We start from the raw sequence: 27,839 nt of genomic DNA, 5'->3' as shown, positions 1-27,839 counted from the left end.
GGTTTGTGGTTGTGGATTGTATTGGAAGTAGTCACAATGTGGAGATACACACTCGGTAAGAAACCAGAGGAAGGGTGGTCAGTAGCGCCTGCACTTTTTTTAAACAACAAGGAAAGGTTTCACAAAGCTTCTGTTATAACTTTTATATTTACCAAAAACCATAGTGTGTAGAAGAGTTAAGATGCTCTATTTTACGACAAGGCAAACAATTTCTGTTACTGTTCAGTGATTTCATGCTTGAATGCAGACCTGGTTGCTAAAATGACATACACAAACAAACACTGAAACTGGATCACATTTTATTATGTTAAATTGAGTTTAACCCTCCTGCACCCAGCAAACCAAGAGTACTGCAGGACACTGAGAAAGCACGAAAACTGATTTAGACCACTAGTCATTCAAACAGTCAAACTAACAAAAAATGTATCATAAAAAAAGGAAAAGAAAAATCCAACTACTGGGGGAAGAGGGACAGAGCCATATACAGAGAGAGTCAATTAAAAGCAAATCATGATACAACTGCATGTCTCAGATGTGTGTGTGTGTGAAGCTGGGGGGGCAGGGGTACTGTCCACCACCAAGTAATAAAAATGGGATTCTCATCATCTCTGCCTATTTTCTGCACGTGAGACTACAGCCAGCAATGCTCTCATTACAGTCTCACATGAATCTTTTGAGTTCCCACCTCAGTGTGTTTGTATATTGTATTTGGGGTTGTGTGGACATGTGAGTCTCTGCCTCAGTGCTCTAGACGTCCCAGGAACCTCAGGTTGAGGATCTTCAGCTGGTCGTCGAGCTCCATGCGGACAATGCCGTCATCTCCATCAATGCTCAATAGGATCCCTGTTGCTTCACGGTCTTCTCCCAGAATCACCTTCACCTGGACACGTGGGGGCAGTGAGGATGACTTTAAAGACTCCATGGTAACAACACTTTATATTCTAGGCCTGTATTCAAAAATTATCTTAGAGCCAGAAGTGGCACAGAGGTCTGATGAGGTGTGAAGTAGTGGAGAGGGCTTACTTAGACATCATCACAAAAAAACCCTATACAAACCCGTGTCGGACAGGAGATCTGTAGCAGCAGACATGAAATAAGGGTTCCACTGCCTTCACTACTCACTATACCAGTCTTACAACTGAGAATAACTGCAGTAGAAAAATCAAGTTTTAAAGAATTTCTGACTTTTGACTTACAGCCTTCAGCTCAGCAAAATGTCTTTAGGTTGGCTGAACACATATGACACTGTATATAATTAGGCCCACAACCATGCAAACCTACATGAACAGTTTACCTAGAGTGATTTTTTTAACATTTAATTTTTGGGCTTTGCTTGCCTTTATTTCAGGCAGTAATTGGCAGAGAGGAGGACAGTAAAAAAGGTAGAGATAGAAGGGAATGAGCTGCAGCATAGGTTCCTTGGTCAGATTCGAAACTGGGACGCTGCATTTACATGGGATGTAGGCTAGCAACCTGCGCTGCGCCAGCTCTGATTCCATCTTAATACATTTTTACAGGCCTGGGGATTAAACAAGACCCAGTAATTGGCAGCAAAAAAAACTGACAAATTAGAGAAAAACATATAAAAATTTCTAAAACTGAGTGTATCAAATGAACAGGAGCTGGGATTGAAAAACTCTGAAGTCAACTTATGATTCTGAGCTCACACTGACCTCCTTACTTGGCCATAATTCGTAATTTCACAGCTGAAAATTTCTGAACAATAGTTACCTTGTTGTTCTTGGTGGGAGTGACAGGCTCCAGGTGATCACTGCTGATACTGACCACCTTCTCTGACTCCTGCATGAAGACTGAACACATCCCTCCCTACCCATGCAGAGAGAATTACAATCAGTTAGCACCTTTACTCTAGCAAAGTTTATAGTTTATACAAAAGAGGAGCTTTTTGCTCTGAAACTGAATAAATATGGAATGTAGTACTCCATCCCAGGTGAAGTCATCTTCGTGCCCCCAGTATCCATGGGAAATGTTAACTCTGCCAAATAAAAGTGATAAGCTGGAGATTTTGGCAAAGACTTGCAAAGAATATTGCGAAACATCATAAAAACATCTCAGATTTCTGTGTGGAACTACCTGGCTTTTCTCTCACACATTCAGACAGACACGAAAGCTAGACCAGACTACGTTCTATGAAAATTCATGTCATGACAAGCCAGGTTTACATCCCACCCAAAGATGTCCCATGTGATGTCATCAAAGAAGTTGTTGCTAGGACACAAATTAACATCCTGAAGCACTCACAGTAATATGAGGAGACTTCAATAATTTTACCATCTTCTTCCACTTGACTGGATTTCACAGTCAGTAGCAGAAAAAACAAGACACCTGATCTGTTTTATTCCAGTGTCAAAGAAGCCTCCAGAGCTACTGACTTACCTCCAAGCATGTTACAACCAACTTCTTCTGCGTACCTGTTATCAACCCTGTGCAACGAGGCAGTCTGAAACTACCTGCACAGTCAGGAAATTGACACCTGAGGAGAGTGGAGCTCTAAGGGACCATTTTAAATGCGCAGATTGGAATGCGTTGCCCTAACTGATGAGAACAGCGTGGACTCTGGCATCAACTTCTGTAGAGACACTTGTTACGTGTCAGGCAAGGGCAGTGTGCTTAGTTCATCTCGGTCGCTCTCTCTCCCTCCCTCAACTGTTTCCTCTCAAGGAAGCTGATTGGGGTGGATGGGCTACACCTGAGAACACTCATCATCTGGGTGCTGGCTATCCTGGGTACCAATCGCCTGCCTGAAGTTATCCGTTTAAAGAGGAGCTTGTATGAGAAGCAGGAAGAAGTCTCTCTCAAGCATGCCTTAGCTGTGTTTCTTATTTGATAGGTGCTGCATTTGAGTTGTGGTGGGAGGAGGGTAGCCCCATAGACTGCATCACTGAACTGAGTTTTATGTCCAGAGACACTCTAGGTTAGTGGAGGATGCCAGCCCCTGTATTTTTGAAAGCCATTTTTTCTGGATTTATTACCACACAGTCCAACTTACTTGCCAAACATCTGAAGCCTATGTTCACGGCACTGTGCTTGTGCAGTGTGTGTGGACTGTGTGCAGAATCCAAAACAAGAGAAGAGATTTCTTTGTACAATATCCTCTTGAGACCTGCCAATTCATTTTTGGCCATTGTAGTGGAAATTAGTTTTTGCTTAATTCCTCTAATACTTTTGGACGCACCTGACGCACAGATAAAACATTCAAGCATGCAGAGATTTCCTCTCTGCATGTCTAAATGTTTTATGTTCGACATCAAAGATGTCCTGTTGTCCACTGCAGTGCATGTGTTATATTTTAATAAAGTTACCTTTAAATGTATTTGATTTTTTAAAATGTGTTCTTTACACTTAATTTATTTCCAAAAAGTCAAAATGAAAACACTTCTTTTCTCCTGGGTCTCAAATGGGACAACTTATTTTTATATTGAATGTGGATAACATTACATTTCACTGTACTGGCCTATTATTTCCTTTCTTAATATACTTTCTACTTGTACTGATGTGGTGAATTTACATTCTGTCTGCAGGGGATAAACAAAGGTACCTCTCCTTTTATTATGCACGTACTGCTTTGTATCCTGCATCTGTGAACCAGCAATGAACCAGCAACTACAGAAAGTAGTAAGTAAGTAAATTATACTATATCTGTTTTCTGTTCACTCTAAACTGTCGTCTCTCTCACTGTGGGCACTAACTTGTGGGTGTGCTGCAGTTTCATGCTATGGATATTGCAAATGAGGTACAGTTGACATTGTTGAATAAATGTAGAGAAATAACACATCTCAAGTGCTGAATTAAAAATTAAAGGTGTTTTGTGAAACCTTGGTCCCTGTCTTAACACAGCTTTGAGGATGTGGTGGATTTCATTGGACATAATTTTCAGTGTTTGTTACCGTGATGCTCCTGATGACCCCAGTCTGTCCCATCAGGTCCATAAAAGAGTCCTTCACTCGGACCAAAATGTCAGTGGTCACCCAGTCGCTATTGCCCTGCTCAATGTTGGAACCTGGGGTGTGAGGGTTGTAGCCACCGGGAGAAGGTGCTCCAGGTGTCATGGGACTGTAGCCCACAGGACTTGGGCTTGGACTGGCCTGGGAATATGGCAGAAGTCATTTTTGCATGTGTGTCTCACATCCACCAATGACAGATTTATCACCCAGCCCTCTATGAAAGATAAACAGAGAAACTTCCAACAATGATTTTAACTTAAAGAGCAGTGACACATGTAGTGAGCTCATCTCTCCGGTGGACAAATATTCTAATGAACACACACTGAGTTCTATTAGCTCATACACAGCCCTGTGATATCCTGTCTGCAATGAGGTTTTTAATTTCATTTTGTCTAGCCAAAATCTGCATTGAAATTCATAATCCATTCTTATTCTGAAATGCTTTTTACACAACCTACAGGTTAGAGCTGAAGAAGCTGAAGGAATGTTACAGCCCAGAAGTGAACCACTTTAGTTGCACAGACCACATTTAAAACTTGTGGCTATCTCTTACCTGATACGCCATTGGGGAGGGCGTTGGATGGTAGCTGGCTGGAGAGTGTGTGTTCTGGTACCCGACTGGTGAGGGTGCTACTTGGTGGTAGCTCTGAGGACTAGGACTGGGTTGATATGAGCCCTGTGGTGAAGGGGCCGCATATGGAGAATACTGCTCTGTGTTATACCTGTGAATGCGCACACACACACACACACACACACACACACACACACACACACACACAACTCAGACACTTGACTGTCCTATTGTGAACTGGGGATTTCTGGTGATTCTAAATATCTGACCATCTATTTAAAAGCAGATTCTAATCAGTGAGCAACCAGGAGCTGAATCAGAGGACAAACAGGGTAAATTGTAAGCATTTTAATGCCAACACTGAAAAATATTTACATTCACTCTGTGTGCTTAAAATTTGAGCCCAATTATCCATTTGGATAATTATGAAATATACAGCATTTTGTCAATATACAGAGAAATTAATCTTACAACTTAAATATGTAATATAAAATAGGAAAAATTGAGGACAGTTATGGATAGGTAATAATTTAAGTTCTGATGGCTCTATGGTTGAGAGGACATAAGGCAAAACATTCCTGGCGCCTACTTGCCATCTACTAGTGTTCCCCTGGCCCCATGGAGGCAACATGGCATGCCCGAGCCTCGGTCAGCCACAAAACCCATCTCCACTAATAATTGATATGATAGGGTTATCATCAGCAGTTAATACTCACATAGCAGGTGTGCCAGGCGTCTGGGGGTTATACTGAGGGTTAACTTGTGGAGAAGGGACTTCTGGGTAACCAGGGGTTTGGGGGTTGGGGGTTCCTCCATATCCTTGTGGAGATGGGGAGGGTTCGTCATCATAGCCAAAGTCATACTCCTCCTCATTCCTACAGAGAGGAGGCAGAAAATCAAAAATGGTTACCAAAGATAATCATAATAACAGTAATTTATTTTCAATGAACACAAATAAATGCTGCGTGTGACCTGGAAGGTGTGTTTGGATTGTTGGGGTCCCAGGCTCCACTTTGACCGGGTGTCCTGCTCCCATCATGCAGTGGGGTTTGAGAGCCATAATGAGGTGTACGGCTTCCTATTCATTCCAAAACCACAAAGTCAAAAGCGGCTTTTAACATATTTTACTTGACGCCGTCATCAATTTATATAATCAATTTTAACAACAGACCATTTTAACAAATAAAAATGAATGCTACTGTTACTTACTGCAGGTGAAATAGTTAATCATTTATGAAAAGAATAGTTAGTTTCAACCTGAGAAAATATGGGAGAAACAATTTGGAAAATATTGTATAATATATAAGTCTCTAGAGACATGTAATCGGAAAAAAAAAAAACAAACTTTAATTATAAATACAGAAAGAGGAAGAAAAATGTCTGCAGTGACTGTGTCTCACCATCATGCAGTGGTGTCTGAGAGCCATACATGGGTGTCCTGGAGCCAGTCCCATACATCGGAGTCTGGGGGCCATACATGGGAGTACGCCCATGAGTGGAAGTCATGCCACTGTGTCTCTTGGCTCCCCTGAAAAGAGATGAGAAACTCACTCAGAGTGGGTTTTACCAGAGGGACTGACAGCAATTAGAAAAAAACATATTAAAAAAAAAAAAACTGGGTCATATCTTATACCTGGGTCTAGGTTGTAAAGTAAAAAATAAGTCATAAAGATCAATCAATTCAAGTGTGGATGGTTAAAAAAAATCAGAAAGCATTTCCAACTCCACATGCTATATATATTAAAATGTACACATGAATATGAACATATGAAATTATGTATAATACCATATAAACAGCAAAGCCATAAACAGTTCAAATTCTGTTTTTGGCTTTGTCTTTGCAAAATATAGTGAAAAACTGGGAATCAATGTCACACTCTCTGAAGGTTACATCCACATGTAAGAAAGTGACTAACTGATGTTTTTTGAAAAAGCTGTGTTCAAGCCTTAGGACCTATTTTCTATACTTTGAGAAGTCTGACACTGAACTTCGTTCTTGTCAGTGCGGTGATGTGAAAGTGTTTTTTTCTCAAACGACCTTCAGCAACAACACTGAGGTGTTTTCACAACGTACATTGTGGTCAAGCGCTGCCTATCCACAGAGATGGTCTGACAGGTGGAGTGCAGCTCCACCCTGGCTGTGGACTCTGTTGCATCCTTTACTACACCAATGTACCCTGGGAAAAGCAATTAAATAGTGTCATTTCCTTTTCAAGCAGTCATATACGACTGACAGTGACAGTGAAAATAAGTTCTTGGAGCAGATCCCCTCAGTCTAACCTTTGTATGGACCCTGAGAGATGCGAACCGTCTGGCCAATCAGCTCGTTGTCTCTTCGCCCTCGGCCCCGCCCTATTCCTCCTCCACCACCTCCTCCTCTCTGCTGACCACCTATGGAGGAACAGAGACGCATCAAGCACATCTTCACACAGTATATCCTGTACTGAGGGCCAGCACAGACTGATAGAAATGTTATTCTCATGATTTCATTCAAGCCCACATTAAATTGGTTTATTTGATTTTGCTATCATAAAATTCTACTCAGAACAGAAAAGCAGAAACATCTCCCCTTGGGAAAACAAATCTGAATGATTGGATGCACTTGATGCACTCAATGAAATAAGACTTGGTGTACCAGTTACAAGAATTCACCAAATGGACTCAACATGATCGCATAGTTGTTGGCAATGTTGCCCCACAACCGTGGGTTGGGTTCCCGGCCTGGGGCCTTTCTGTGCAGAGGTTGCATGTTCTTCCCGTGCTTGCGTGGGCTTCCTCCCACCATCCAAAGAGGTGGGAGGCTTAGGTTAATTTGTGACTTTAAATTGCCTGTAGGTCTGAGTGTGAGCGATTGTTTGTCTCTGTGTATTGGCCTTGCGATAGATGGATTTCCTGTCAAGGGTGTACCTCACCCTCGCCTAATGTGAGCTGGGATTGGCTCCAGCAACCCCTGCAACCCAGAAATGGATTAGTGGTAGAATATGAATGAAGACTATAAAAACATGAAAATCTCTGATCTCCCCTTCATCACCATTTGCCTCATGCGTCATTACAGTTTCACAAAACCCATTGATTAATTCTACCTTGCCCACCTCTGTTGATTACAGATTTCCAATTGGTAACATTGGTAACAATTGGATGTTCTTCCTGATCTGGCACAACTCTGACTTTGAGAATGACTAAATACCTAATTTCAGCACGAGAGCAGAAAGGAATCACCCTTTGCAGGACAACAAACTTACGAAATACACAAACACTGTTTAAAAATTTTGAATAGTTTCCAGAGGACTCACTTTGATAATTTCCTGTGGGTCCTGGGGCCTGTCCACACAAATGTTTGGCTTCACTCACCACTTCCCTTTGGGGTGGTTTATATCGATAAGAACTGATGGGTCCCGGAAAAATGTGCGGCGTTCTTATCCAATATACCTATATCTACCTTCTACTCTTCTTCGACTCTGCCCTTCTGGTGGGCTTTTTCTTTCTATTAGGACTCCCACTTTTCAATAAAGCATGCAGTATTTATACCCTTTGTTTCCCTCCATGCCTCACAAAAGTAAATATTCACTCATTGAGGACTGATAAACAAGCTGGAAATAATCACAGACATGCACTAAAAAAAAAAAAAACGTTTGACTGCAAGACTAAAAATGCATCAATCTCATGTGGTGTTAAACTATGAGAGCAACCCAGGCTAAAAAAAAGTTATTTTCAAGACAATTAACACTCAATGGTTTAGTGGTAAAATATCTGAATATCTGATTTCACCTGTGCAGTATTGCAAAAATCAGAAGCATCCTGTCGTAAGAGGTTGCAGAAAAACTAGTCCATGTATTTCTTACCTCTAGCCTGGGTTGGTATAATTCATTACTATCTAAATGTCTCAACAAATCTCTCAAAACTCTTCAGTTGCAAGAACATTAAAAGGAACATTGGCTCCCAGTAAAATTTGGAAGAGAATTTAAAATCCTTCTACTAACATACAACTAACATCAGCACAACAGCAGCTCTAAATGGCTAAACTATCATATCCGTGAACTGATAGTTCCTTATTGACCCAGCAGGCCACTTCACTCTCTGGATATAGGTTTACTTCTGGTTCCCAGAGTCTCCAAATCACGAGGCAGATCTTTCAGATATCAGGCTCCTCTTCAATGGAAGCAACTCCCAGTATTGGTCCAGGAGGCAGGCTCTCTCTCTAATTTCCAGATCAGACTTAAAAACTTCCTCTATGACAAAGCTACAGTTAAAATGGAAAGCTTAATGACTCTCTAGTTATGTCTGTCCCTACTGTCCTCTCTCTCCCTGTCCTCCACGTTCACCTGCTGCTGCATTAGTTATAAATCATTTCCCATTGTCACTTCTTTATTAAAAACCATATTTATTTTCACTTCCTGCCAATATGTATTAATGTACATTTGGTGGTATTAGGCATTAATCCCTCTCCACGTCTGTATGTATTTGCTTGCATCTTTATTCCATTTTCTCTCCTCCTGCTCCCATTGCCCAATAACTCTGTTATGATTTGGGGATCGTCATTATTTTATTGGGCCATTATTCTTATTATGGGTAAAACATGAACAACTCTGAATTGCAAGTTACCAAAGAAGAAACAGTACCTGTTTAAACACAGCTGTTTTCTCGCATTGGCTGCAGCTGATAAAACATCTGCAGATCTGTAGTACTGTCCTGTAGACCTTTAAGGTTCAGCTATAAACTGTCCAGTTTATCATTGAACATGGATCACCATCCTACCAACACCTACAGCCAGATATGATCCTTATGCTGCCAGGCGGTTTCTGGTTTTGAGCCCCTTGGCCCTTTCTGTGTGGCATTCTCATGTTCTCACTGTGTTTGTGTGACTTGGCTCTGGGTACTGCAGCTTCCTCCAACAGCCATGAACAGACATGGATATGAGATTATTTGGGGTCTCCAAATTGTGTTTTGGTGTCTATGTGTTGCACCTGTGAAAAATTGGAGTCCTGTATGCCACCTATCCCAAGTGTAAAGTGTGATTGGCTTTAACCTATAAAGCAGATTGATGGACTCTGATTTCTCAGTTTATAAAACTTTATATTAGGTAGTTCACATCGGCTCCAGCAACAACAGTAGTGAATAATGTAATTCACTTGAATCATACACCTTAAATAGATAATCTGTAGAGGGATACAATGTGTGCAATAGATGTACCTGAGTATAGTAAAGCAGTTGTAGATTTACAAACTAGATTTTCAAATTTATAAAGGGCTGTGCCACTAAACCAAACAATAAAATATTTAAATAACGATCCAACTTAAACTTTGATGATGTCTACATTTGGATACTTTTCAAGTGAAACTGATCTTAATGTTTAGTAGTTTAAACACTGACTGCAAGATAAGTACCTCACAACCAAACTCCAAACAACCACAACTGTATGATCTGATCTGAGTATTTCTTCCACGACTAGTGGAATGGAGGATAACGCATTGCAATCAGTAACCTCTGTTTCCCTGCGGCATGTGTTTACAGCCAGACTAGCAGTTCTTTGAAAATATATTGGTCACAGTAGTGCTTCTAGCTGATTACATATATCTGCATATTGACATGCTTGATGTTACATATTTTAGCTTGGTAACATTTTATAACATGTAAAAATGCTTAAAAATTTAAACCTGTTAATGGCACTACTGGAGGCAGATCGTTAAGTTATCAGGCTCCTCTTCTATGGAACCAACTTCCAGTATCGGTCCGGGGGGGCGGACTCTTTAGTAATTTTCAAGACCAGGCTTAAAACTTTCCTGTATGACAGAGCTTACAGTTAAAATGTTAAAGTCCTCTACTCTTTAGCTATGCTGCTGTAGGCCTAGACTGCTGGGGGAAGGACTCAGTCTCACTCAGAGTCTCTGTCTCTGTGTCTCTCTGTGTCTCTCTGTGTCTCTGTGTCTCTCTCTCTGTGTCTCTGTGTCTGTGTCTCTCTCTCTCTCTCTCTCTCTCTCTCTCTCTCTCTCAAGAACCATCCTTCTTAAAAAAAAAAAAACAGTTTCACCCAGTTCTAAGCATTTATACTGCATTTACTGACCATGTTCTGCCAAAGTCTCTGTCTCTCCCAGTTCGTCTCCTTTCTCTCCCTGTCCTTACAGGAAGTTTTTCCTTGCCACTGTCACCAAGTGCTTGCCCATCAGGGGATCTGTTTGGTCTCTTTCAATAATTTTATAAATAATTTGGTCTAGACCTGCTCTATATGTAAAGTGCCTTGATGTAACTTTGGTATGATTTGGCGCTATACAAATAAATCTGATTTGATTTGACTACAGGAAAAGTCAAAGGTCATAAAAGTGATTTTAATTCATGAAGGAAAAATGTCAACCAAATTTCAGGCTGAGATATGCATTCGTTTTCTATACTCACCTCCTCCACCGTGGTGCATGGGGCTACTGATGCGAGGGCTCATAGGAGCAAATCCTCCCACGGTGAAGTTGGTCACATCCCTGGGCTGAAAGAACAAGACACACACAATTTCAAAGTTAAGAGTTGATGGGCTACATGAAACTCCATTTTACATAAAGATAAATTTAGTGTTTTGTGCATTGAGAACAAAAAATAATTACATGTTGGCTCTAAAGATGTAGATATTTTGTCATGTGCAATACCTTCCAAGTGCTTACAACACTACTGACAGAAGCTACTGATTAGAGCTACACAGTTTACATTTAAAAACATCTGAAATTACTCAGTAGTTATGATAAAAGTGATACTGTCAGCAGAAAAGTGCTGACCTTGGATCCACCAGCCAACACCAGGTGTCTAGTTTTGCAGACAAACATGCCTCCATTCTCCACCAGCTTCTTGCAATGGAGGAAGGCGAAACCTCTGAACAGGTGTCGGATCTCACCCTCACGTCCCTACAGGAGAAACAAACACCCACAATGTACATAAGTGGATGTAGACTCTTGGTCTAAAAATTTAAGCCAGCATTTCATAAACCTTAATTTTATGTCATGACCATAAAGGGGGTGTGATGACCATGTTTTTGGCAAACGACACCACAAAAGATGAACTGCATGCCAATCAGGATAGAGTACAGTTCTTACCCATAATGAGAATTTTAAGGGGAATTACCGGTGATAAAAAACTACAGTATGATTCAATTAATTCAAATTCTTTGGTGTTAGCAAAGGGCTGAAACAGAAAGAAGTAAGCAATGGCCAATAAGGAAATAAACATTGTATCAACAGTGCCACCTCATTTAAACAGGAAGTACTTGACAGAGTGAAAAAAGTAATCATAGACATAACACTTACAGAGTGTGGTCCATCGATGACCTTTACAATGTCCTTGACATGGATGTTGTTTTGCTCAGAGTCCAGTGCAACAGCAAAACGGTTGTCCTTTCGGCGGTTCACCGCCTGGTGACGCACTGTCAGTACCTTTCCATGCATGTTCAACACCTAAGGGACATATGTTAGATTTTATACTAATTTCGATCTTTAAAAAAAGCATTATATTTGCTGTTTGAACAACTTAATCATTCATCAATCATTTCCATCCTGGAGCAGACTTACCTGAAAGGTTTCTCTCTCCAGCCGCACTATGACTCCAACAGTTTGTGGATCAAGCTGAACCAGCTCCCCCCACTCATGCTGCCCTCCTGCATCAACACCAGACGCCGTCTCAGAGCAGAGCTGCAGGTCTCTGGGCAATACCTTCAACTGCTCATTAACATACAACAAAAGACCATTCTGTCAATTACTAAATCTTAATTCTCCTGTATTCAAATTGCTCTGTGTGTGGTCCATAAACTGAAATATCTCTATTTCTGCAAAGATATCTATGAATAAAATCACGTTAATAACATCTGGTATCAATCAACAGGATACTAGTAGCTTTTGTTGTTTCGCCTTTAAAATAACTTCTTACTTGCAACCGCCTAACACAACCGTGTAATAAAAAGAAGAGTAAAGACACTAAGAACTGAGGCAGGTTCTCCAAGATGCAGTAAAAACCTCTAGAACCTGATACACAAAGAACTGTGAGCAGATGTTTAAGAGGACTGGTTTGAAGAAGATGTTATTATGACACTTTTAGACCCCCGAAATATTTGCAAAGGCATAGATGTCATTTTTAAATGATGAAAAGTCAATGTCTGTGATAAGTGTTCTACAACCCCCCTGCCAAAAAAGAAAAACAATTTTGTCAGAACGTTGTTAAAAAGGAGATTTGGACAAACATCATACAGCTGACATTGGTTTGGGCTAATTTATATATAAAATAACATCAACCCAGCATCATGAAAAAAGAGCCGGCACCTCATGCATGGTGAGGTCAGAGAAGAGGATGACGAAGTTCTCCTCCACCCTGACAATGAGGCCAGTATCTCCTTCGTAGCGCCCAGCGATCACCTTCACATGGTCACCCATCCGGAAATATTTTCTTAACTCGTGAGCTGGGAATTCCAGGGGGTCCTCCATAAAAACACAAGCAAATGACAAAATAGAGTTATGGATAGGTTAGGCAATGGTTGTTTTATCTCCAAGTTTTAAAATTATGATGGTTAGGTTTTCAGGTGTTTTGGTTGTATCAGTCTTTCATTTCCACACTAAATCCAAGACTACATCTTTACCTACACAAGTATAAATGAACTTTATTTGGTGTAAACCTAAAGCAGCACAGAGGTCTTAACTAACAACATAATGGGATCCAACACCATCAGCACCAAAACTATTTGAAGCAGAATCCCACCCATCCCCATCATTCTCATGCACAAAAGAGTGTTTCTGCTTCCTGAAAATCAGCAATAGTTCATGATGGTGAATACTGCTGACCTCACTGACTCTATCATTGAGTCAATCATCACCTCCTCCATCACCACATGTTGAAAGGACCTGTTCATCTCCAGGACCCTGAGACTAGCAGGAAAGATTGGAGCCAACCCCTCCCACCGTGTGCACAGAATCTCTGAACTACCCCTCTCTGGAAGGAGGCTGCAGCCCAGCAGTTTTTAAAGTTCTCACCACAAGAACAACCTTTTCCCAGCTCCAGTTTAGGGTTAGGGTTAACCCCTAACCCAATCAGCAAGGCCAGAGCCTGCTTGTAAATTCAAAACCTTGAGTACTTCTGTACCCTCTCACAGTGTGTGTGCATGTATGTATGTGTGTGTGTGTGTGTGTGTGTTTGTGTGTGTGGCGCATACCTTTAGGTCCTCATGTTTGGGCATGATGGTGATCTTATTGCCGTCCACACTAAGAATCTTTCCCTGCAGGTTGATCAACTCTCCCTCGCACACCTCCACATTGTCACCAGCCTGCAGGTTGTGTTCACGCTCCTTACCTGAATACGCAAAAACATAAATTTTACTTCAGCAAAACCTTTTTTCTTTTTCGTTTATTAAATTTCCTTAAAAGGAGACATCACATGATTCTAAGAAAGACTGTAGGAAAACAGCAGTCAAAGTAAAGTAAAGGTAAAGGTAAAAAAAAAAAAAAAAAAAACCTGGTCCCAGTGACAGACATGTTAAACCTTTTTGGAGTATGGCTAAATTTGGTGGGAAATTAATAAAACTCTTAATTCAAGAACCAGAACTTCACAATAAAAGCTTGATAAAATATGATTGATAATTATATGCATTGATGGCAGAGGGATTGAAAACAGAAATGGAAATATTAATGGGCTTCGATGAGAAATTTTGACCTTGAGGTCTTGAGTGTCCAACAATTCAAACCTAGCTTGCAGTCCACAACTCAACTACATCATCAACAAATTTAAATCTTACTTATTTCAAACCATTTTTTTGGTTTACATTTCAGACTGTTTAGAAATATTAAGCTGTTGAAAGCAACAGTCCCCTATACTTTCAGGGCTATGAAATTCAGATATGCATGGTTCCAGCGCAAAAGTTCTTTATGTTTTTCTTTGATCCAATACTTAACAATCTGAAATTAACCAGTTAAACAGCACAAACAGAGCCAGCATACCCGACTCTGTGACCACCTCCAGGTCAATTCCTTCAGGCTGGTCTTCAAACTTTTCCAGCTCTGACAGAGTGGGCTTAACTCCATCTGTGATCTGTTGGGAAGAAACCAAAATCATGCTGAAACTTCTCAGAGCAGGTTCTTTAACTGTCTGCTGTGGTTGCCTACTTTATGAAGGAAGCTAAACAACGCAGTTCACTAACCCATAACATGGCATGCAGTGAAACAAAAAACAGAAGGTGTTTGTTTTAGAAACAGGAATGTCCTCCTCACCACAGCAGACATGGCAAAGCTCTTGAACAGGAATCCCTTGCGACTGTAACGGTTTCCCTCAAAGATCATGAAGTCTCCATCATGGCTGACCTCCCCACCCAGGGACCTGTCAATCAAATCATGTGTCAGTCATGTACACAGTTATAGCATCTAGATGGTACCCACTTTTTTGCAACGTCAAACAAAATGTGTCAGAAAAGTTTTGTTTGTAAAAAGACCAAAACGAGTTTGGAATGGCTGCAGGACTTTGTCTTATAATTTTTATTTATGGTATAACATCATATAGGTACAAAGTCACAAGTTGTCAATGTTTTATTTTGCTGACTTTTGTATGAATTTAAATTCCCTTCATCTGTATGTATGCGTCTGTCTGTTTGTACCTGATCTTGTCAGCATCAAACAGCCTTTGAGCAGGTCTCTTGAACTTCTTCCTCTTAGCAAACCAGTCTTTCTGTAGACCACACAGAAGTGTGAGTCAACTGTAAAAAAGACATTGTCAAGTGGATAAAATGCGAGCCATTGAGGGTTTGCTCACCAGACTCATCTTGGCCTTGATTCGGTCTAGGTCTATTCGGGGAATCATCTTCAGTGAGATGGTGTTTTGGCTTGGTTCCACATAGTCCACCTTGAGAGCAAAGAAAATGTCAAAGGGAAGCCAGTTTTCTTCACTACCAGTTCTGTTGAGTGTAAAAATTCCCCTTTAGTTTGGAAAAACAGTTGACCAAATAATCTTCAATCGGTTTAATCAAGATCTGTCCAGAATATATAAGGTGTCTGTGATTTAAGCCACTTTTCCACCTGCCAAAAAAACCATCTAAGACCTGCAAACATCAGGCTTTTGTCTTTTGTCAGACTTGAAGTGACTTTGGGGTGGAAATGGGTATTTATCAACTGTAGCTGCAATTACGGCAGCCAGAAATATGGTGGCTAAGCCTTTCACTGAGAGTGAGCTAAATCTTCAAGATAACTTCCAAAAACACGCTATCAGTGATTGCTGTGTCTCCTGGAAACTTTGGTTGCTTCAGTCAGTAACAAATCCACAAAAGAGACATGACAGACTTTCCATGTCAGTTTGCACAGTGGTTTAATGGGCATTCTTCCTCCTCTGAGTCTGTCTGTGTGCGTGTGTTTTGCATTTGCACCCCTCTGTTCTGTGTCTCCAAGCCGTCAGTAGTGGAGAAGGGGATTAATTGGATATAGTAACAGACTGACCTGGGTTTAAAAGACATGGCTAACACAAGTCCTTCATAATTTACTTCAAGAATTATGTACTTCATCAATTAAACAACTGATAATTCAATTAGAATAGAACGCTATTTCTTATTATTCATACAAAGTAACCAAGTTTCTCGTATGGATGTTTAAGAACCGCTTTAACATTGCTGCCCTGTTAGTACCTGAGCAATGTCATCCTTGTACAAGCCTCTCTTCAGACGGACCCAGGACTTGGGCTTCAAGTTCGTGACCTCTTTGACAACTTTTAGGACGTCTGTCATCTCTTTGATGGGGACCATCTGCTGGTTCCAGAAGCCCATCCTCAGGTTGCCGATTCCCTCAATGGCTGCCTTGACGTGTGTCTGCTTGTATGACTCCACGTAGATGTAGCCTTTAACATGATCTGGGGCAACCACAGACTTGATCTGCAGGGGCTGTAGGGTGGTTCATATGCAAGAGAGTTCATATTTATTTTTGAGAAGTACTGACCCAAATTTTCCACACTGAGACAGACTCAGTACTATCTTAAAAGACACAAAAGTGAGCTTCCCAGAAAAAAAGGACGTAACAGAACTCAAACCATGGAAACAACTGAGGTGCTCAGTTCATCCAAAGGATTTCTTCATCAAATTATGTACTCAACAGAGTAGCTGTTATCTTGTCTATGCAAGATGTCAGCTGTATGACCATTTACTTTGGCTATACAAGCAGCTGAGGGCTGAGCAGGACTGAGTTTCATTACAGGGCACTGCCGTCACTTCATTGCATTCCAGCCTGGCAAAAAGAACAGCACACAACAGGCTATGTTGGTGCATCATGATATCATCACAGGAATGTATGCAGAGCTCAGCAGTAGCAGGCTCAGCTCTAACAGACTGTTAGCTGCATAATATTTAACTCCAACCGCAAAATAAATGTGAAGTAAATGTCAAATGCAAAAAATGTTTTTGTTATGTTTCCTTTCAGTAAGATCACTGCAGCAAGAATGAAGTAGTAGCCTGGGTGGTTTTTGGGATGTCAGGTAGTTAGCTTGCCCATGCTTTACTCCCCAAAACGACAAGGAATACTACTTAAATATGGCAAAATTGCACATAAAGACTGCAACACAGTTTTAGTTATTAGCTACCTGCATCAAGTCACTGTACTTTGCCTATTGTGTCCATTATGTCAGCGTCAAACTTTTCCTAAATGAATAGTAAAACTCAGGATTCAACCCCAGATGCCAATAGGTGAAGAGTATCCATGCAGGTTTTGTGACAAAAGACACAATGGGTTTCTTACTGTGTCTGTGAACTGGTAGGCGATGAACTTTCTCATCAAAGCGATGGCGGTTGCCCTCTCCTCACCAATCTGTTGATACAGCATATGTCAGTAAAAGTGTGAGGTTTTTGTTTCCAAGTGGAAGCGACGTGTTCTTTAGAGTAAGAAAGCAAATATTTAAGATGCACACCTTGCACTTGACCGTCCACAGATTGGGATCCCTGATGACAACAAAAAAATATCAGCATTAAATTACAGAATTTCAAAGCTGATTTGCTGATTAATTTTTACATACTTGACTCCAGGAAGCAGCTGCTGCTTGGTGATGTCATCAGAAAGCTCCTCAGACCCCCCAGAGTAACTGTACATCACGGAAGAAGAAACATTTGATGGTTTTTAATTTTTTACAAATATATTTACATTTTTCACCTGTTTGTGTTTGGGGAAAAAGAAGATAATTATTAACTAAGTCAAAATTCTTAAGCGTACGTAGTTAACATCTATACTACTTGAAAGTCAGGGAAAGGGTCCAATTTCTGTTAGTGATGCTGCTTTATGCTGCGATGCGTGTCAAAATACCTAAATGGAGTCCACTGCAGACTACGGTTGTGCAATTATGTCTACAGTTTGATTGCCTCATGTTTTTTTTTTTTTCTTAAACCACTGGAAACCATATTTGAAGGAGTGAGGGGTGGATCTGAACTGCTCTGTACTCTGATATGTGCGCCGGTATGTTCTACAATGAATTACCAAACCAGGCCGGTATCTTATTTTGCATTTTTATTTCCTAGGAACAGAAATGTTTTGGAACATAATTGCAGATGTAATTTCTTCTTCCATTGTGCATTTTGTAGATCATCTTGGAACATTTGAATTTTACACAACAGAATCAACTGACAGCTCAGTGTTTTACCATATCACTGCAGTGTGAACAGTGTGTGCTCTATAGAGGACTTAAGGATACTCACTGTTCCCCTGCTGAGGACTTGGCATATTTCCTCATGTAGTATTCACCCAGCGCCTCCTCTCTGGAGTCTCTGTGACAGAAAAAGCAGACACGACACAACACACACAGTCAGCCAAAGACAAACATAAGAACATTTTTGTGCCACAACACCATGGTGCAAAAATGTTCTGAGACATACTTTCAACAAAAATGCAACAGCTCTTGCCAATTAGGTATTGCACCTTGCTGTTTTGTGATTTTGATTTAGTTTTGATTAATTGCACATCCTTACTTGGTTGTCATGGTACAATAAGCTATTTAGCTACTATGGTTGGTATTGCAGCACTCATGGCATGATTAGGTTTAAGAGAAGATGAAAGGTGATTTGAGTTAAAATAAATACATAATTACAATGTCACTATATTACAATTTTTTTCCCAGTCTTTCCTACCCCTGTGCTGTAGCAAAGATTCCCTGAGGTTCTCACAACAGATTTAAAACTCTACCATACATCTGTGTTTTCTGGATTCCATTTTTGTTTTCTCTGTTCTGTGAATTTAGGCTCTGTCTTTCTGTATTAGTATGTTAGTATTGGCAGCCTCTCCAGTGTGTATCCCTCCCTCGCCCAATGTGAGCTGGGATCAGCTCCTGAACACACACATACATTATATATATATATATAAGCTCATGGAGTGACTCTTGTTTGACTTAACACTTAGCACTCAGACGACCGCTTCACTGGTGGGGGAGAATTTTCCTGACAGATATGTTACTTTTTATTCTGAAATAAAGACTGGGTTCTGGTCTCTCATCTCACCTAGTCTCTAGTGTCTGGACTAGGCACTCTACCAGTGTCTCGTCTAGTCTGGTCCGGTTTCTGGTCTGGTCTAGTCTCTTGTCTCTGGAGGGGTCCCTCCAGGTCTAGCTGTTGCCATTCCTTGCTGCAGCCCAGTCCATCACTCATCACCAATTAACCAAGACATGTTCGGCTGCCCCCACAGAATGTTGGGAGGTGACATCACTAACCACTACACCACCATGCTGCTCAATTCGCCATTTACATCAAGTCACCAATTAACCTAGACATGTTCAGATGCCCCCACTGGGGGGCATCCTCTGGTTGCCGATTGAACCGCCCACTACGCTCAAGTCACCACATTCCTTCATTCTTTTATTTATTTATTTATTCATTCATTCATGGGTAGGGGGGCGTACATTATTAGTGACCGTGGAGCATTTTCCCAAGAGATACACTCCTTTTTATTCTGGGAAAAAACCAAAACTTTTATGTAAAATGTCGGCCAGTTCTGTTATTCTGTGTTCATAATGAATTCAGTTCTTAATTCCTAATTCCATGATTCCGTGATCGCAGATTTTATAGGGGCCTACTTACTAAATGCCCAGGAAGACCGAGCTTGACATGAGCTTCAGAGTGTGCAAGGTTTGCAAAATGAGGAACCCGTGTTTAACGGCACTATTTTTTTTTTAATAAAGAGACACTTTTATTCTTGTTACTTAAGCAATATGTGATATTGCTTTTATGTAACTGTTGCAACAATTCAATCTAAGCATGGATAAATGTTTAAAAATTAATAAATGTGAAAAAGACACTTTAATGTCTCCATTTGTCATTCTGTCCTGCAAAGCAGACTGGAGTAGATCATGAGGATCCTTTGCACACCAACAGATTGAAGTAGAAATCATTATGAATCAAATCATTTTAAATTGAAAATCAATTTTGAATTGAATCGTAGCGCCTAAAATCAGAATCGAATCGAATCTCATGAATCATGAGATAGCAAAAGATTCCCACCCCTAACATGTATATATAGGAGATGTATGTCACCTCCAGAGATTCTGCAGCCTTCTGGATCCAGAGTGATCTTCATCCAGAACCACGTGGTCCATGTTCGACACTGTACAGGAGAGGATTGAGATTGGTGGTTTAATACAGGCACTTACTTTAAGGTAAAACCTGAATGACGGTGATTGTAGAGTGAAAAACTCACCTTCAGCCTCTTCTGCTCAGGCCCAACCAGTGACAGAAAGAGGAGTGGAAGAAGTAAAGGAGAGGTGGAGAAGAACCGAAACAAGGAGACAACAGGCAGAAGCAGTGAGGGGAAGAAAAAAAATAAGAGATCAAGGAAAAGAGTGAGAGTCAAGGAGGTAATAAAGAGGGAAAGAGAAGAAAGAAAAAGTCGAAGGAGGAGAAAGAAGAACAGGAGAAAAGAGGAAAGGATAAAAAGAAACATAACAAGCGGACAAGAAGAGGAAGTGGAAACAGTGGAGGAGAAATCAAAAGAGTGGAAAAAAGGAAGCAGAGAAGAAAAGTGAATGAAAAGTGTATGAGAAGAAAAAAAGGTTGAAGAAAGGCAGGAGAAAAGAAAGAGAGCAAGAAAAAAGGAACACGTATTTAAGAGCAGCAGGAGGGCAGTTTGAAAGGAGTAGGATGATCAAGATGTGACAGCAGAGGCCAACAGACATTGTCATTGGGGCAGAGCACACAGGAGCAGAGTCAGGCAGCAGCAACACAAAGCATGATGGGAGAAGAAAAAACAACAACAGAAAAACAGACAGATTAATGGTGACTGTGCAGCACAGAAAAGCAAGAGGCCAGTGACAGGTTCAATATGGTTCAAGGAGACAGTGTAGTAGAAATAAAATTGAAAATGCAATGTTCTAGATTTTCCTGTTCCCTATGTATTTAACTCTTTGTAGTGTATTTCATTCTTGTGCACAGCACTTTGGTCCCTGTTATTTAAAGTATTCTGGACTGGAATTTGCAAAATATGGTACCTGACACTTTACTATAACGACCATTCTTCTGGAATTATAAACATGAAATGTAAACACAACAAGAAGAGTGGGACAACCCAGTGGAAGCAGGAGGATCTGACCTGCAGTCAATTTATGAATCTTTTGATCGCCTGGACTTGGATCACTTCACCTGCTAAGGAAACAGTTAAATCTACTGAAAATGTCTGTTTCCATTTTAACAGGCCCACTGCAATAATTTTTTTTTTTAAATCTGTCAAGACTGTGGAGAAGCAGAATCCAGATATGCCATTACAACACTCATTATCAGTACTAAATAAATAGAGCTTCTCTCTTCATCTACTCTCAAACCTGGGTCCAAGTCTGCAGCTTCTTCCTGCTGAAAGGAACTTTGTCTGTCCCACTGTCCCAACTGCCTCTGCCTTTGTGGAGGTCTAGGTTTTAATATTATTCTATAAAGTGCCTTGAGATAATGGATATTGTGATTTTGCACAGTACAAAATTACTTGAGAAAATGATTTGTAGGGGTCACCAGTGCTAAAAGAAACTAATCAACAGTTTCCATACAGACAGAATTATTGTACTGCTGAAAAATATTTTGTCAAAGCTACAAGTGCCTCAATTTTTTTTCTTCTCTCAGGAAACTTCCATTCAAGGATCTTAAGGAGCTTTCATAACTAAAGTGAACCCTTAAACCATAATAGTCTTAGAGAACTTAAGGTGTTTAGTGCATTTTGAAACTTCTCTGTACTCCATTATTTTTGTAATCAAATAATCACTGTAAATTTATAAACAGTAGAAAAATACTTTCTTCTGTGTCGTCATGACCGAGCATAAAAAGATGGCAGTGTAAAAACAATAGCATTTCACTTCTGTCATTTAATTTACTAAGAAAAAAGCCAGTGTATTAATTAGCAAAGAAAATACTATAATTTCAGCCCTTAAAAGAAAAATAATGAACCCTTGCAATTTCAGGTGATGGTGTTTTGACCAGCGATTAGGTTATTGGTCCATTTTGTTTCTACTACACATCCACCTTAAGTGAGACTATGCATTACCATGTGCAGAATGAAAAGCTTCAACACGTCCGTTAGTGAAAAAATAGAGACATGACAGTCTTCTACCAGGCAGCAGGGTCAGGCAAATGATCACACTTGGTTCTCTGAAGCTGTGTTTACTTACTACATGTGCAGTTTAATACTGAATGGCTGAAACACTTCTGCTTAGTATCAAGCATCCAGGTGCAGAACTACACTTTAAGACCTAAAAAATAATTTTTTCTTCATGTGGGTGAATCTACTGTAGATCAAAGATTTTGCAACAGCATCTAACTTCTGTATTTTTATACCTGATTTTATCTATCAAAAATTGTAAGACAAGTGTCCTTTGCAAAGTACTTATTATCAGACAAAAGAACATTTTATGTGAAGGAAAATGTTTTTGTTTTTTTTTTCGACTGAATGTCAAAATGGACAGTAATATTTGTGTTGACTGTATAACAAGCTGTTGCTGTTCAAGAAGCCAATAATGGATTTGCCTTCTGTGCTTTCTCCTGTTAAGATACACACTCACAAATACAGCTGTGCTGAGATGAGGTGGGGTTAATACATTGTGAGAAATGTTTTTTTTAGTCACACAGATGAAACTGGATTTTCATTTACTTGAGTTTCACATGGGTGATAAATGGAAACATTGGAACAGGGGAATGTGTGGAGTAGAATTACCGTTAACTGAAGAGGACATGCATGACAGAGAGGAACACCAATAAGACAGAAAGAGTTCAGTCAGACAACACTGATGTTAAGATTACATTGCTAACTGTAGATTAACAACATTCACACATCAGATTGTTTTAAAATTATTTAAAACTCAGATTACTCAACCCAAATTCAGTGACAGCACCAAAAAAAAATCCTTAACTTTAGAGGGGACAGACAAAACTAATAGCCTCTTTTTGCTCACAAATCACCAATGAGGAGTGAATATCATGGATTTGTCAGAAATAAATTCCTCTTACAGTGAAATACAGGATACAGGCTGTTATATGAACAGCTTCCCACCAAACATACACCAGTTTGACCATAAGTAGGTCCAATCTCTTAATGTAAGATGTGCTGCTGCTGTTTACAGCATTACATGGTGATATCTATGACATTACAATGTGGCTCATACTGATCAACAGACAGGGACCATTTATTTTTGTCCTTCAAAACAGACTGTATTGCTGACTGATTATCAATGTTAAAGTCCATCTCTCCCTTATACAGAATAGATAGGCTAGATAGGTATGTAAGCACTATAAACTATGGAGGAGCTTCTATCTTCTAACTGAAGTTGTGTGTGACCTACTGAACTTCTTTCCATAAATTGAACATAAAAAATAAATAAACTATATAAATAAAAGAGCATTTGCCAGCTTTTCTGATATTTAAAAAAATTGCAAGCCTCCACAAATAATGTGGAGTTGGTTTGAATTTGCATCAATTATTGTGATCACCAAATCGGATTTTCCTGAAGAGGTCATATAAAAGATTACATCAAACTCAAGAATAGTTGCTCAAGTTCGTAAAAGTCAAAATAATGTCCATCCAAATAGAAATATTATGGGACTGAATCATCCGGAATTCATGTAATGTTAGACCCCACAGCTTCTGGCTGCTTGTGTTTGAGGTGCTGATGCAACGCTGCAGTGCTGCTATGATGTTGCACAAACACAGTTTGCATTTAACCCTTTTCATTGTTTGTTTTCCATTAAATATTCCCACACTTTAGACATTTTTGGTCTCACTTTTCTTGACACTTCATCTCTGTTCTACTGCATAGTTTCTTCTTCTTTGCTACTGTACAGAACGCAGACAGCAGAAGCAACACTGCCTCCACCACTTCCGGTTGGGCATTGCAGTTACAATCCAGATGGTATGTGATTATGTGATTACCATGTAACAGAGTTTTATGATACGACAGTTTTTTTATAGGTGACATAATCAATTGAGTTGACCAAGTGTTGAGGTCCTATTTTGATATAACTAATTTACAGCCTCTGCCACTGTCTAATGTTGATTACAGGGTGCAGATGACACTTTCAAGTCTGTTGCATTCAAGCCAAGACTAAAGAGAAGCACACAACATGATAGGCGCATCATGATATCACCACAGACTTGAAGTCAGAGCTCTGCAGCAGCAGACTCGACTCCATCTCTGACGTAATATAAATGGGAGTGAACAAGCTTCGACAAGTCATTATAAAGCAGATGATAAGTGACTACAGACTGATTCAAGACCAGACAAACTTGAGGTTTCAGTGTGCTTCTAAATGATCCGAATAACATATCTGTTGACCAAGCAGTTCACTTCCAGAGAATGCTGTGAGAGACTGAAGATGAGGCGCCATAGAAATTTAAGCCTGTCCCTAAAACAACACCACCGCCATCCAACATGTTTTTTTTTTTTTATTTATTTGTACTGTTTTATATCTGAAATATGACATAGTTGTATGAGTGAAGGTTCCATAAACTTGACAAACGAAATGATAGAAAAGAATGATAGAATTCAGCCAAATTGAGAAACATATCGAGATTAAAATTTTGGCCACATTGTCCTGCCCTCGTCACACAGGGTTGTTACTGTAACACAACTGCAGGAATACCTAATGAAGGCCAAGGCAAGTGCTTGGGTGGCAAGTACAAGACAAGCACTGAATAAACAAGACACACATTAATTCTATTGTTGACCATAAAGAACATCAAAGTATGACTAGACTACGGATATGGCTGTAGAGTAGAGACATTGGTATGCCTGATGAAAAAAACCTGAAAACTGTTTGGACACATGGACCAGCAGTATATCTGACATGAGAAAGGCCAGGCCTATGGTCAAGCATGCCAGTGGGTCACTGATTAAGTGGATATGTTTTTCTCCTGTAGGTACTGTAAATGTTGGCCATGTACATGAAACCGTGAATTACCAGAAACACCAAGCCATGATAAACACGAGCATGTTGAGAAACTGAATAATGGAGATCATTTGACTCTGAGCAAGACAATGATCCAGTGCACATCTTTAACTCAACCAAATCTTGGTTGAGACCATCTCATACCTAAAATGTAAATCTGATTGAAAATTCTTGGTGGAAGAGGGCAAAAGCAGCACTGAGGCCATCAAGCCAAAATGAGTTAGAGCAGGAGTCACCAACTCCAGTCCTGGAGAGCTACTTTCCTGTATGTTTTAGATGTTACCCTGCTCCAACACACTTGATTCAAATGAGTGGCCCCTTATCAGACCAGAGCAGAGTTTGATGAAGAGCGGATCATTTGAATCGGGTGTGTTGGAGCAGGGTAACATCTAAAACATGTAGGACAGTAGCCCTCCAGGCCTGGAGTTGGTGACCCTTGAGTTAGAGGTTTTGCATGTGAAGAAAGACCAAAGATTCCAATCCAGGTGTTATAAGCTTGTCATCATATAATTAAAAACGCTTGCTAGCAGTTATAAAGGCTTAAGGACGCGGTACAAAGCTGAAGTTGGAGGTTGAATAATGGTGCATATGCACATTTCTGAAAACTCAAAGTTAGGTAAATTTAAAACATTTAAATATGAATATAAATTTTTTGTTATTTAGTTGGGCCTTTGTTGACATATTTACAATAACCTTGATTCATATGACTACAACATCTTTTGACATCAAGGAGTGACGTGAAGTTCATATAGTGTTTGAAAGACAGAAAAAAGTGTAATTTATTTTGGTTTGTTTGGAATAGATTTTTACCTCGTGCTTGTAAACACAGTTCACAGGATTTCTAAAACCTCCAAATACAAAACCTCTTTAGTTGTCAAACACCAATGGAAGAAGATAACCAGCAATACCCTAAGAGCTTATTCAAAATACTTTTCTTTTTAAGTAGTTGTGAAGTTTCTTACCTTTCTCCAAAATATCTTCAGCTCCTTCCTCCCACTGATCCTCCTCGTCTTCATATTCATCGTCCACATCTAGACAGAGAAGAGAAAGAGAAAGACAGACTATTACATCTCCTATTCTCCATGAGAGACAAGATGTATCTCGTGAAAATGGTGAGAGAATCTTGGGGGGTCAGAAGTAATGAGGAAGAGGGAGAAGGAGCAGGTGAAGGTGAGGGAGCATCGATTAGATTCCTAGATAGCGACGGAGGACACGGTTGAGGAGGTGTTGATTGCACTGAGAAGAGAGACAAGGAGAGATGATAGTGGTAGGGAAGGAATAGTTTGTTCGCACCAGCTTCATCTAGGATGAAACCTCCATGCCTCGGCTTCTTTCTAGGCCGGTCGTCATCGTCCTCCTCCTCCTCTTCGTCATACTCTTCCTCATCCTCCAGGTCCTCTCCCTCCTCATCGGCTACCTTGTCGCTGCCCACGGGGCTCCCCGTTTCCTCCTGGAGACAGATGGTTTATGGGATTTATTTTTGGCTCTTCTCTTGGAGATGATATAGGTGTATTTGACTTGTGGCTGCGGATCCCAGGATCGCATTGTTTACGTAGTTAGCATACTGAGCTAGCAGTTAGCAAACCTCATTCTCTTCCACTTCCTCTGCTTCTCCATCGCTGCTGCGCTCACTTTGGTTGTCTGAGAAGTCGCTGTCGTCGCTGTCAGACATTTCGTGAGGCTGGTGAGACTGCAACAGCGCAGAGAAAAAAGAACCACTACACTGTAGTTTGAATTAAACGTAACCAGCGCAGCTAACGTTGAACTAGCAGCCAGAGGCATCCGGCCTAGCAAAGCATGCTGAAGATTGGACGTTCGAAATATCAAGAGCCGCTGCAATCTAATATTAAACGATGAGCTCCGTGACTGTTACTTACCGGCCGGTAACTGCTTGTGAAGCTTATATCTTATTTGTTTGTAAATAAATGTAGTTATCAGCTTATTTTGGTTACTCCAAAGCCTCCCACAGATGGTCGGAAAACCGCGAGATTTCTGAGAGCTGAGAAATGATCTCGCGGTTTTTGGGCGCGGTAGCCCAACAGTAAATGAGGTGTCACTCCGCCTTTTCTTCTAAATGACAATTTACTATATTGTGCATGTGTGGATGATTAAAAAAAACAAGGTCATTAGTAGTAGTTTTTTACTCGTGAGGTTTATATAATTTGTTGTATTATCTAACTTTTCTGTATTTTCTTTAAGCCTCTGTAAATTTAGTTTGAAATAATGAAAATACATATATAAAAAAATAACTGTCTTTTAAAGCATTCACGTAATTGCAGTGAAAGTGAACCATTTGTCATGACTGTGTGGGCATGGAAACTCTCCTTTTGATTGGCATCTCCCTGACTATCAATCTTTCATGACAATGGTAACAACAATGGTGCAGGAAACAGACAAGTGCAGCCCTCCATGTTTGGGTCTTGGTCTGGGAGGATGCTTGGGGGAACTCTGCCCAGGCAGGTGGCTGTTGCACTGAATTTAATAGCTCCCTAATAACATGAACCATTGTTTCTCCAAATCCAGCTGGAGGGAACAGCTTATTGGCATGCTGTACAGAGAGGAGCTTGCTCAGACTCAATCAAGCCAATTGGGCAGGAGCACAAACATTTTTGAGACATTATTTTTTCGGAAGGACAACTGAGGGGTATTCCAGAAAGCGGGTTATGTGAAAACTTGAGTATGTTAACCCTGAGATGAGGGAACTCTGAGGGGTATCTGAAACTCCGAGTCAGTCACCATGGTAACAGACTCTGTGAACATAACCTGCTCGCTGGCAGGTTTTCTTTAAGAAACCCTAAGTTTCTACCTGTCTCCTCCCACACAAAGACAGCTGTTGGACATGGATTGCCCATTCATTCCCAATCCGATTGATATCGAAGGCCAAGTAATTCGAAATGCTTTACGTGGTGAGAGATTAGATGTCCAGGCGTTT

General features: G+C 40.3%; 1 protein-coding gene across 5 annotated transcripts; it reads right to left on the bottom strand.

Annotated features, from left to right (window-relative positions):
• Positions 1-282: 282 nt before the first annotated feature.
• Positions 283-26,910, bottom strand: supt5h (SPT5 homolog, DSIF elongation factor subunit). 5 transcript variants are annotated; one of them, XM_029518438.1, is made up of 31 exons: positions 26,785-26,910; positions 26,493-26,597; positions 26,201-26,357; positions 25,870-25,938; positions 22,680-22,685; positions 20,190-20,201; positions 20,027-20,096; positions 18,203-18,271; positions 17,530-17,595; positions 17,425-17,455; positions 17,256-17,324; positions 16,157-16,408; positions 15,295-15,384; positions 15,140-15,210; positions 14,760-14,865; positions 14,490-14,580; positions 13,709-13,845; positions 12,825-12,980; positions 12,081-12,227; positions 11,820-11,966; positions 11,295-11,420; positions 10,927-11,011; positions 6,817-6,927; positions 6,611-6,713; positions 5,937-6,064; positions 5,509-5,614; positions 5,253-5,411; positions 4,519-4,687; positions 3,909-4,106; positions 1,732-1,827; positions 283-880 (listed from the first exon to the last, which is right to left on the bottom strand). In XM_029518438.1, the coding sequence occupies exons 2-31, from the start codon at positions 26,577-26,579 to the stop codon at positions 740-742; spliced, it is 3,255 nt and encodes a 1,084-aa protein (XP_029374298.1). In that variant the 5' UTR covers positions 26,580-26,597; positions 26,785-26,910; the 3' UTR covers positions 283-739. The 5 variants fall into 5 exon arrangements, with proteins under 5 accessions (XP_029374298.1, XP_029374299.1, XP_029374301.1 ...); XM_029518439.1 differs by lacking the exon at positions 22,680-22,685; XM_029518441.1 differs by lacking the exon at positions 22,680-22,685 and having other exon boundaries at positions 26,201-26,354.
• Between the last annotated feature and the right edge of the window lie 929 nt (positions 26,911-27,839).

This window comes from Echeneis naucrates, chromosome 13 (genome assembly GCF_900963305.1).
Source record: "Echeneis naucrates chromosome 13, fEcheNa1.1, whole genome shotgun sequence".
Lineage (NCBI taxonomy): Eukaryota > Metazoa > Chordata > Actinopteri > Carangiformes > Echeneidae > Echeneis > Echeneis naucrates.
This window is presented reverse-complemented; position numbering and strand designations above follow the sequence as displayed.

Bases quoted from the DNA above. Each gene is read 5' to 3' on its own strand.
- supt5h (XM_029518438.1), bottom strand. From the start codon at position 26,579: ATGTCTGACAGCGACGACAGCGACTTCTCAGACAACCAAAGTGAGCGC. The intron at 11,012-11,294 runs GTCAGCACTTTT...TTGTTCTTTCAG, and splicing joins TGTTGGCTGGTGGATCCAAG to CCCAGGGATGTGACCAACTT. The intron at 5,412-5,508 runs GTCACACGCAGC...TCCTCTCTGTAG, and splicing joins AATCCAAACACACCTTCCAG to GAATGAGGAGGAGTATGACT.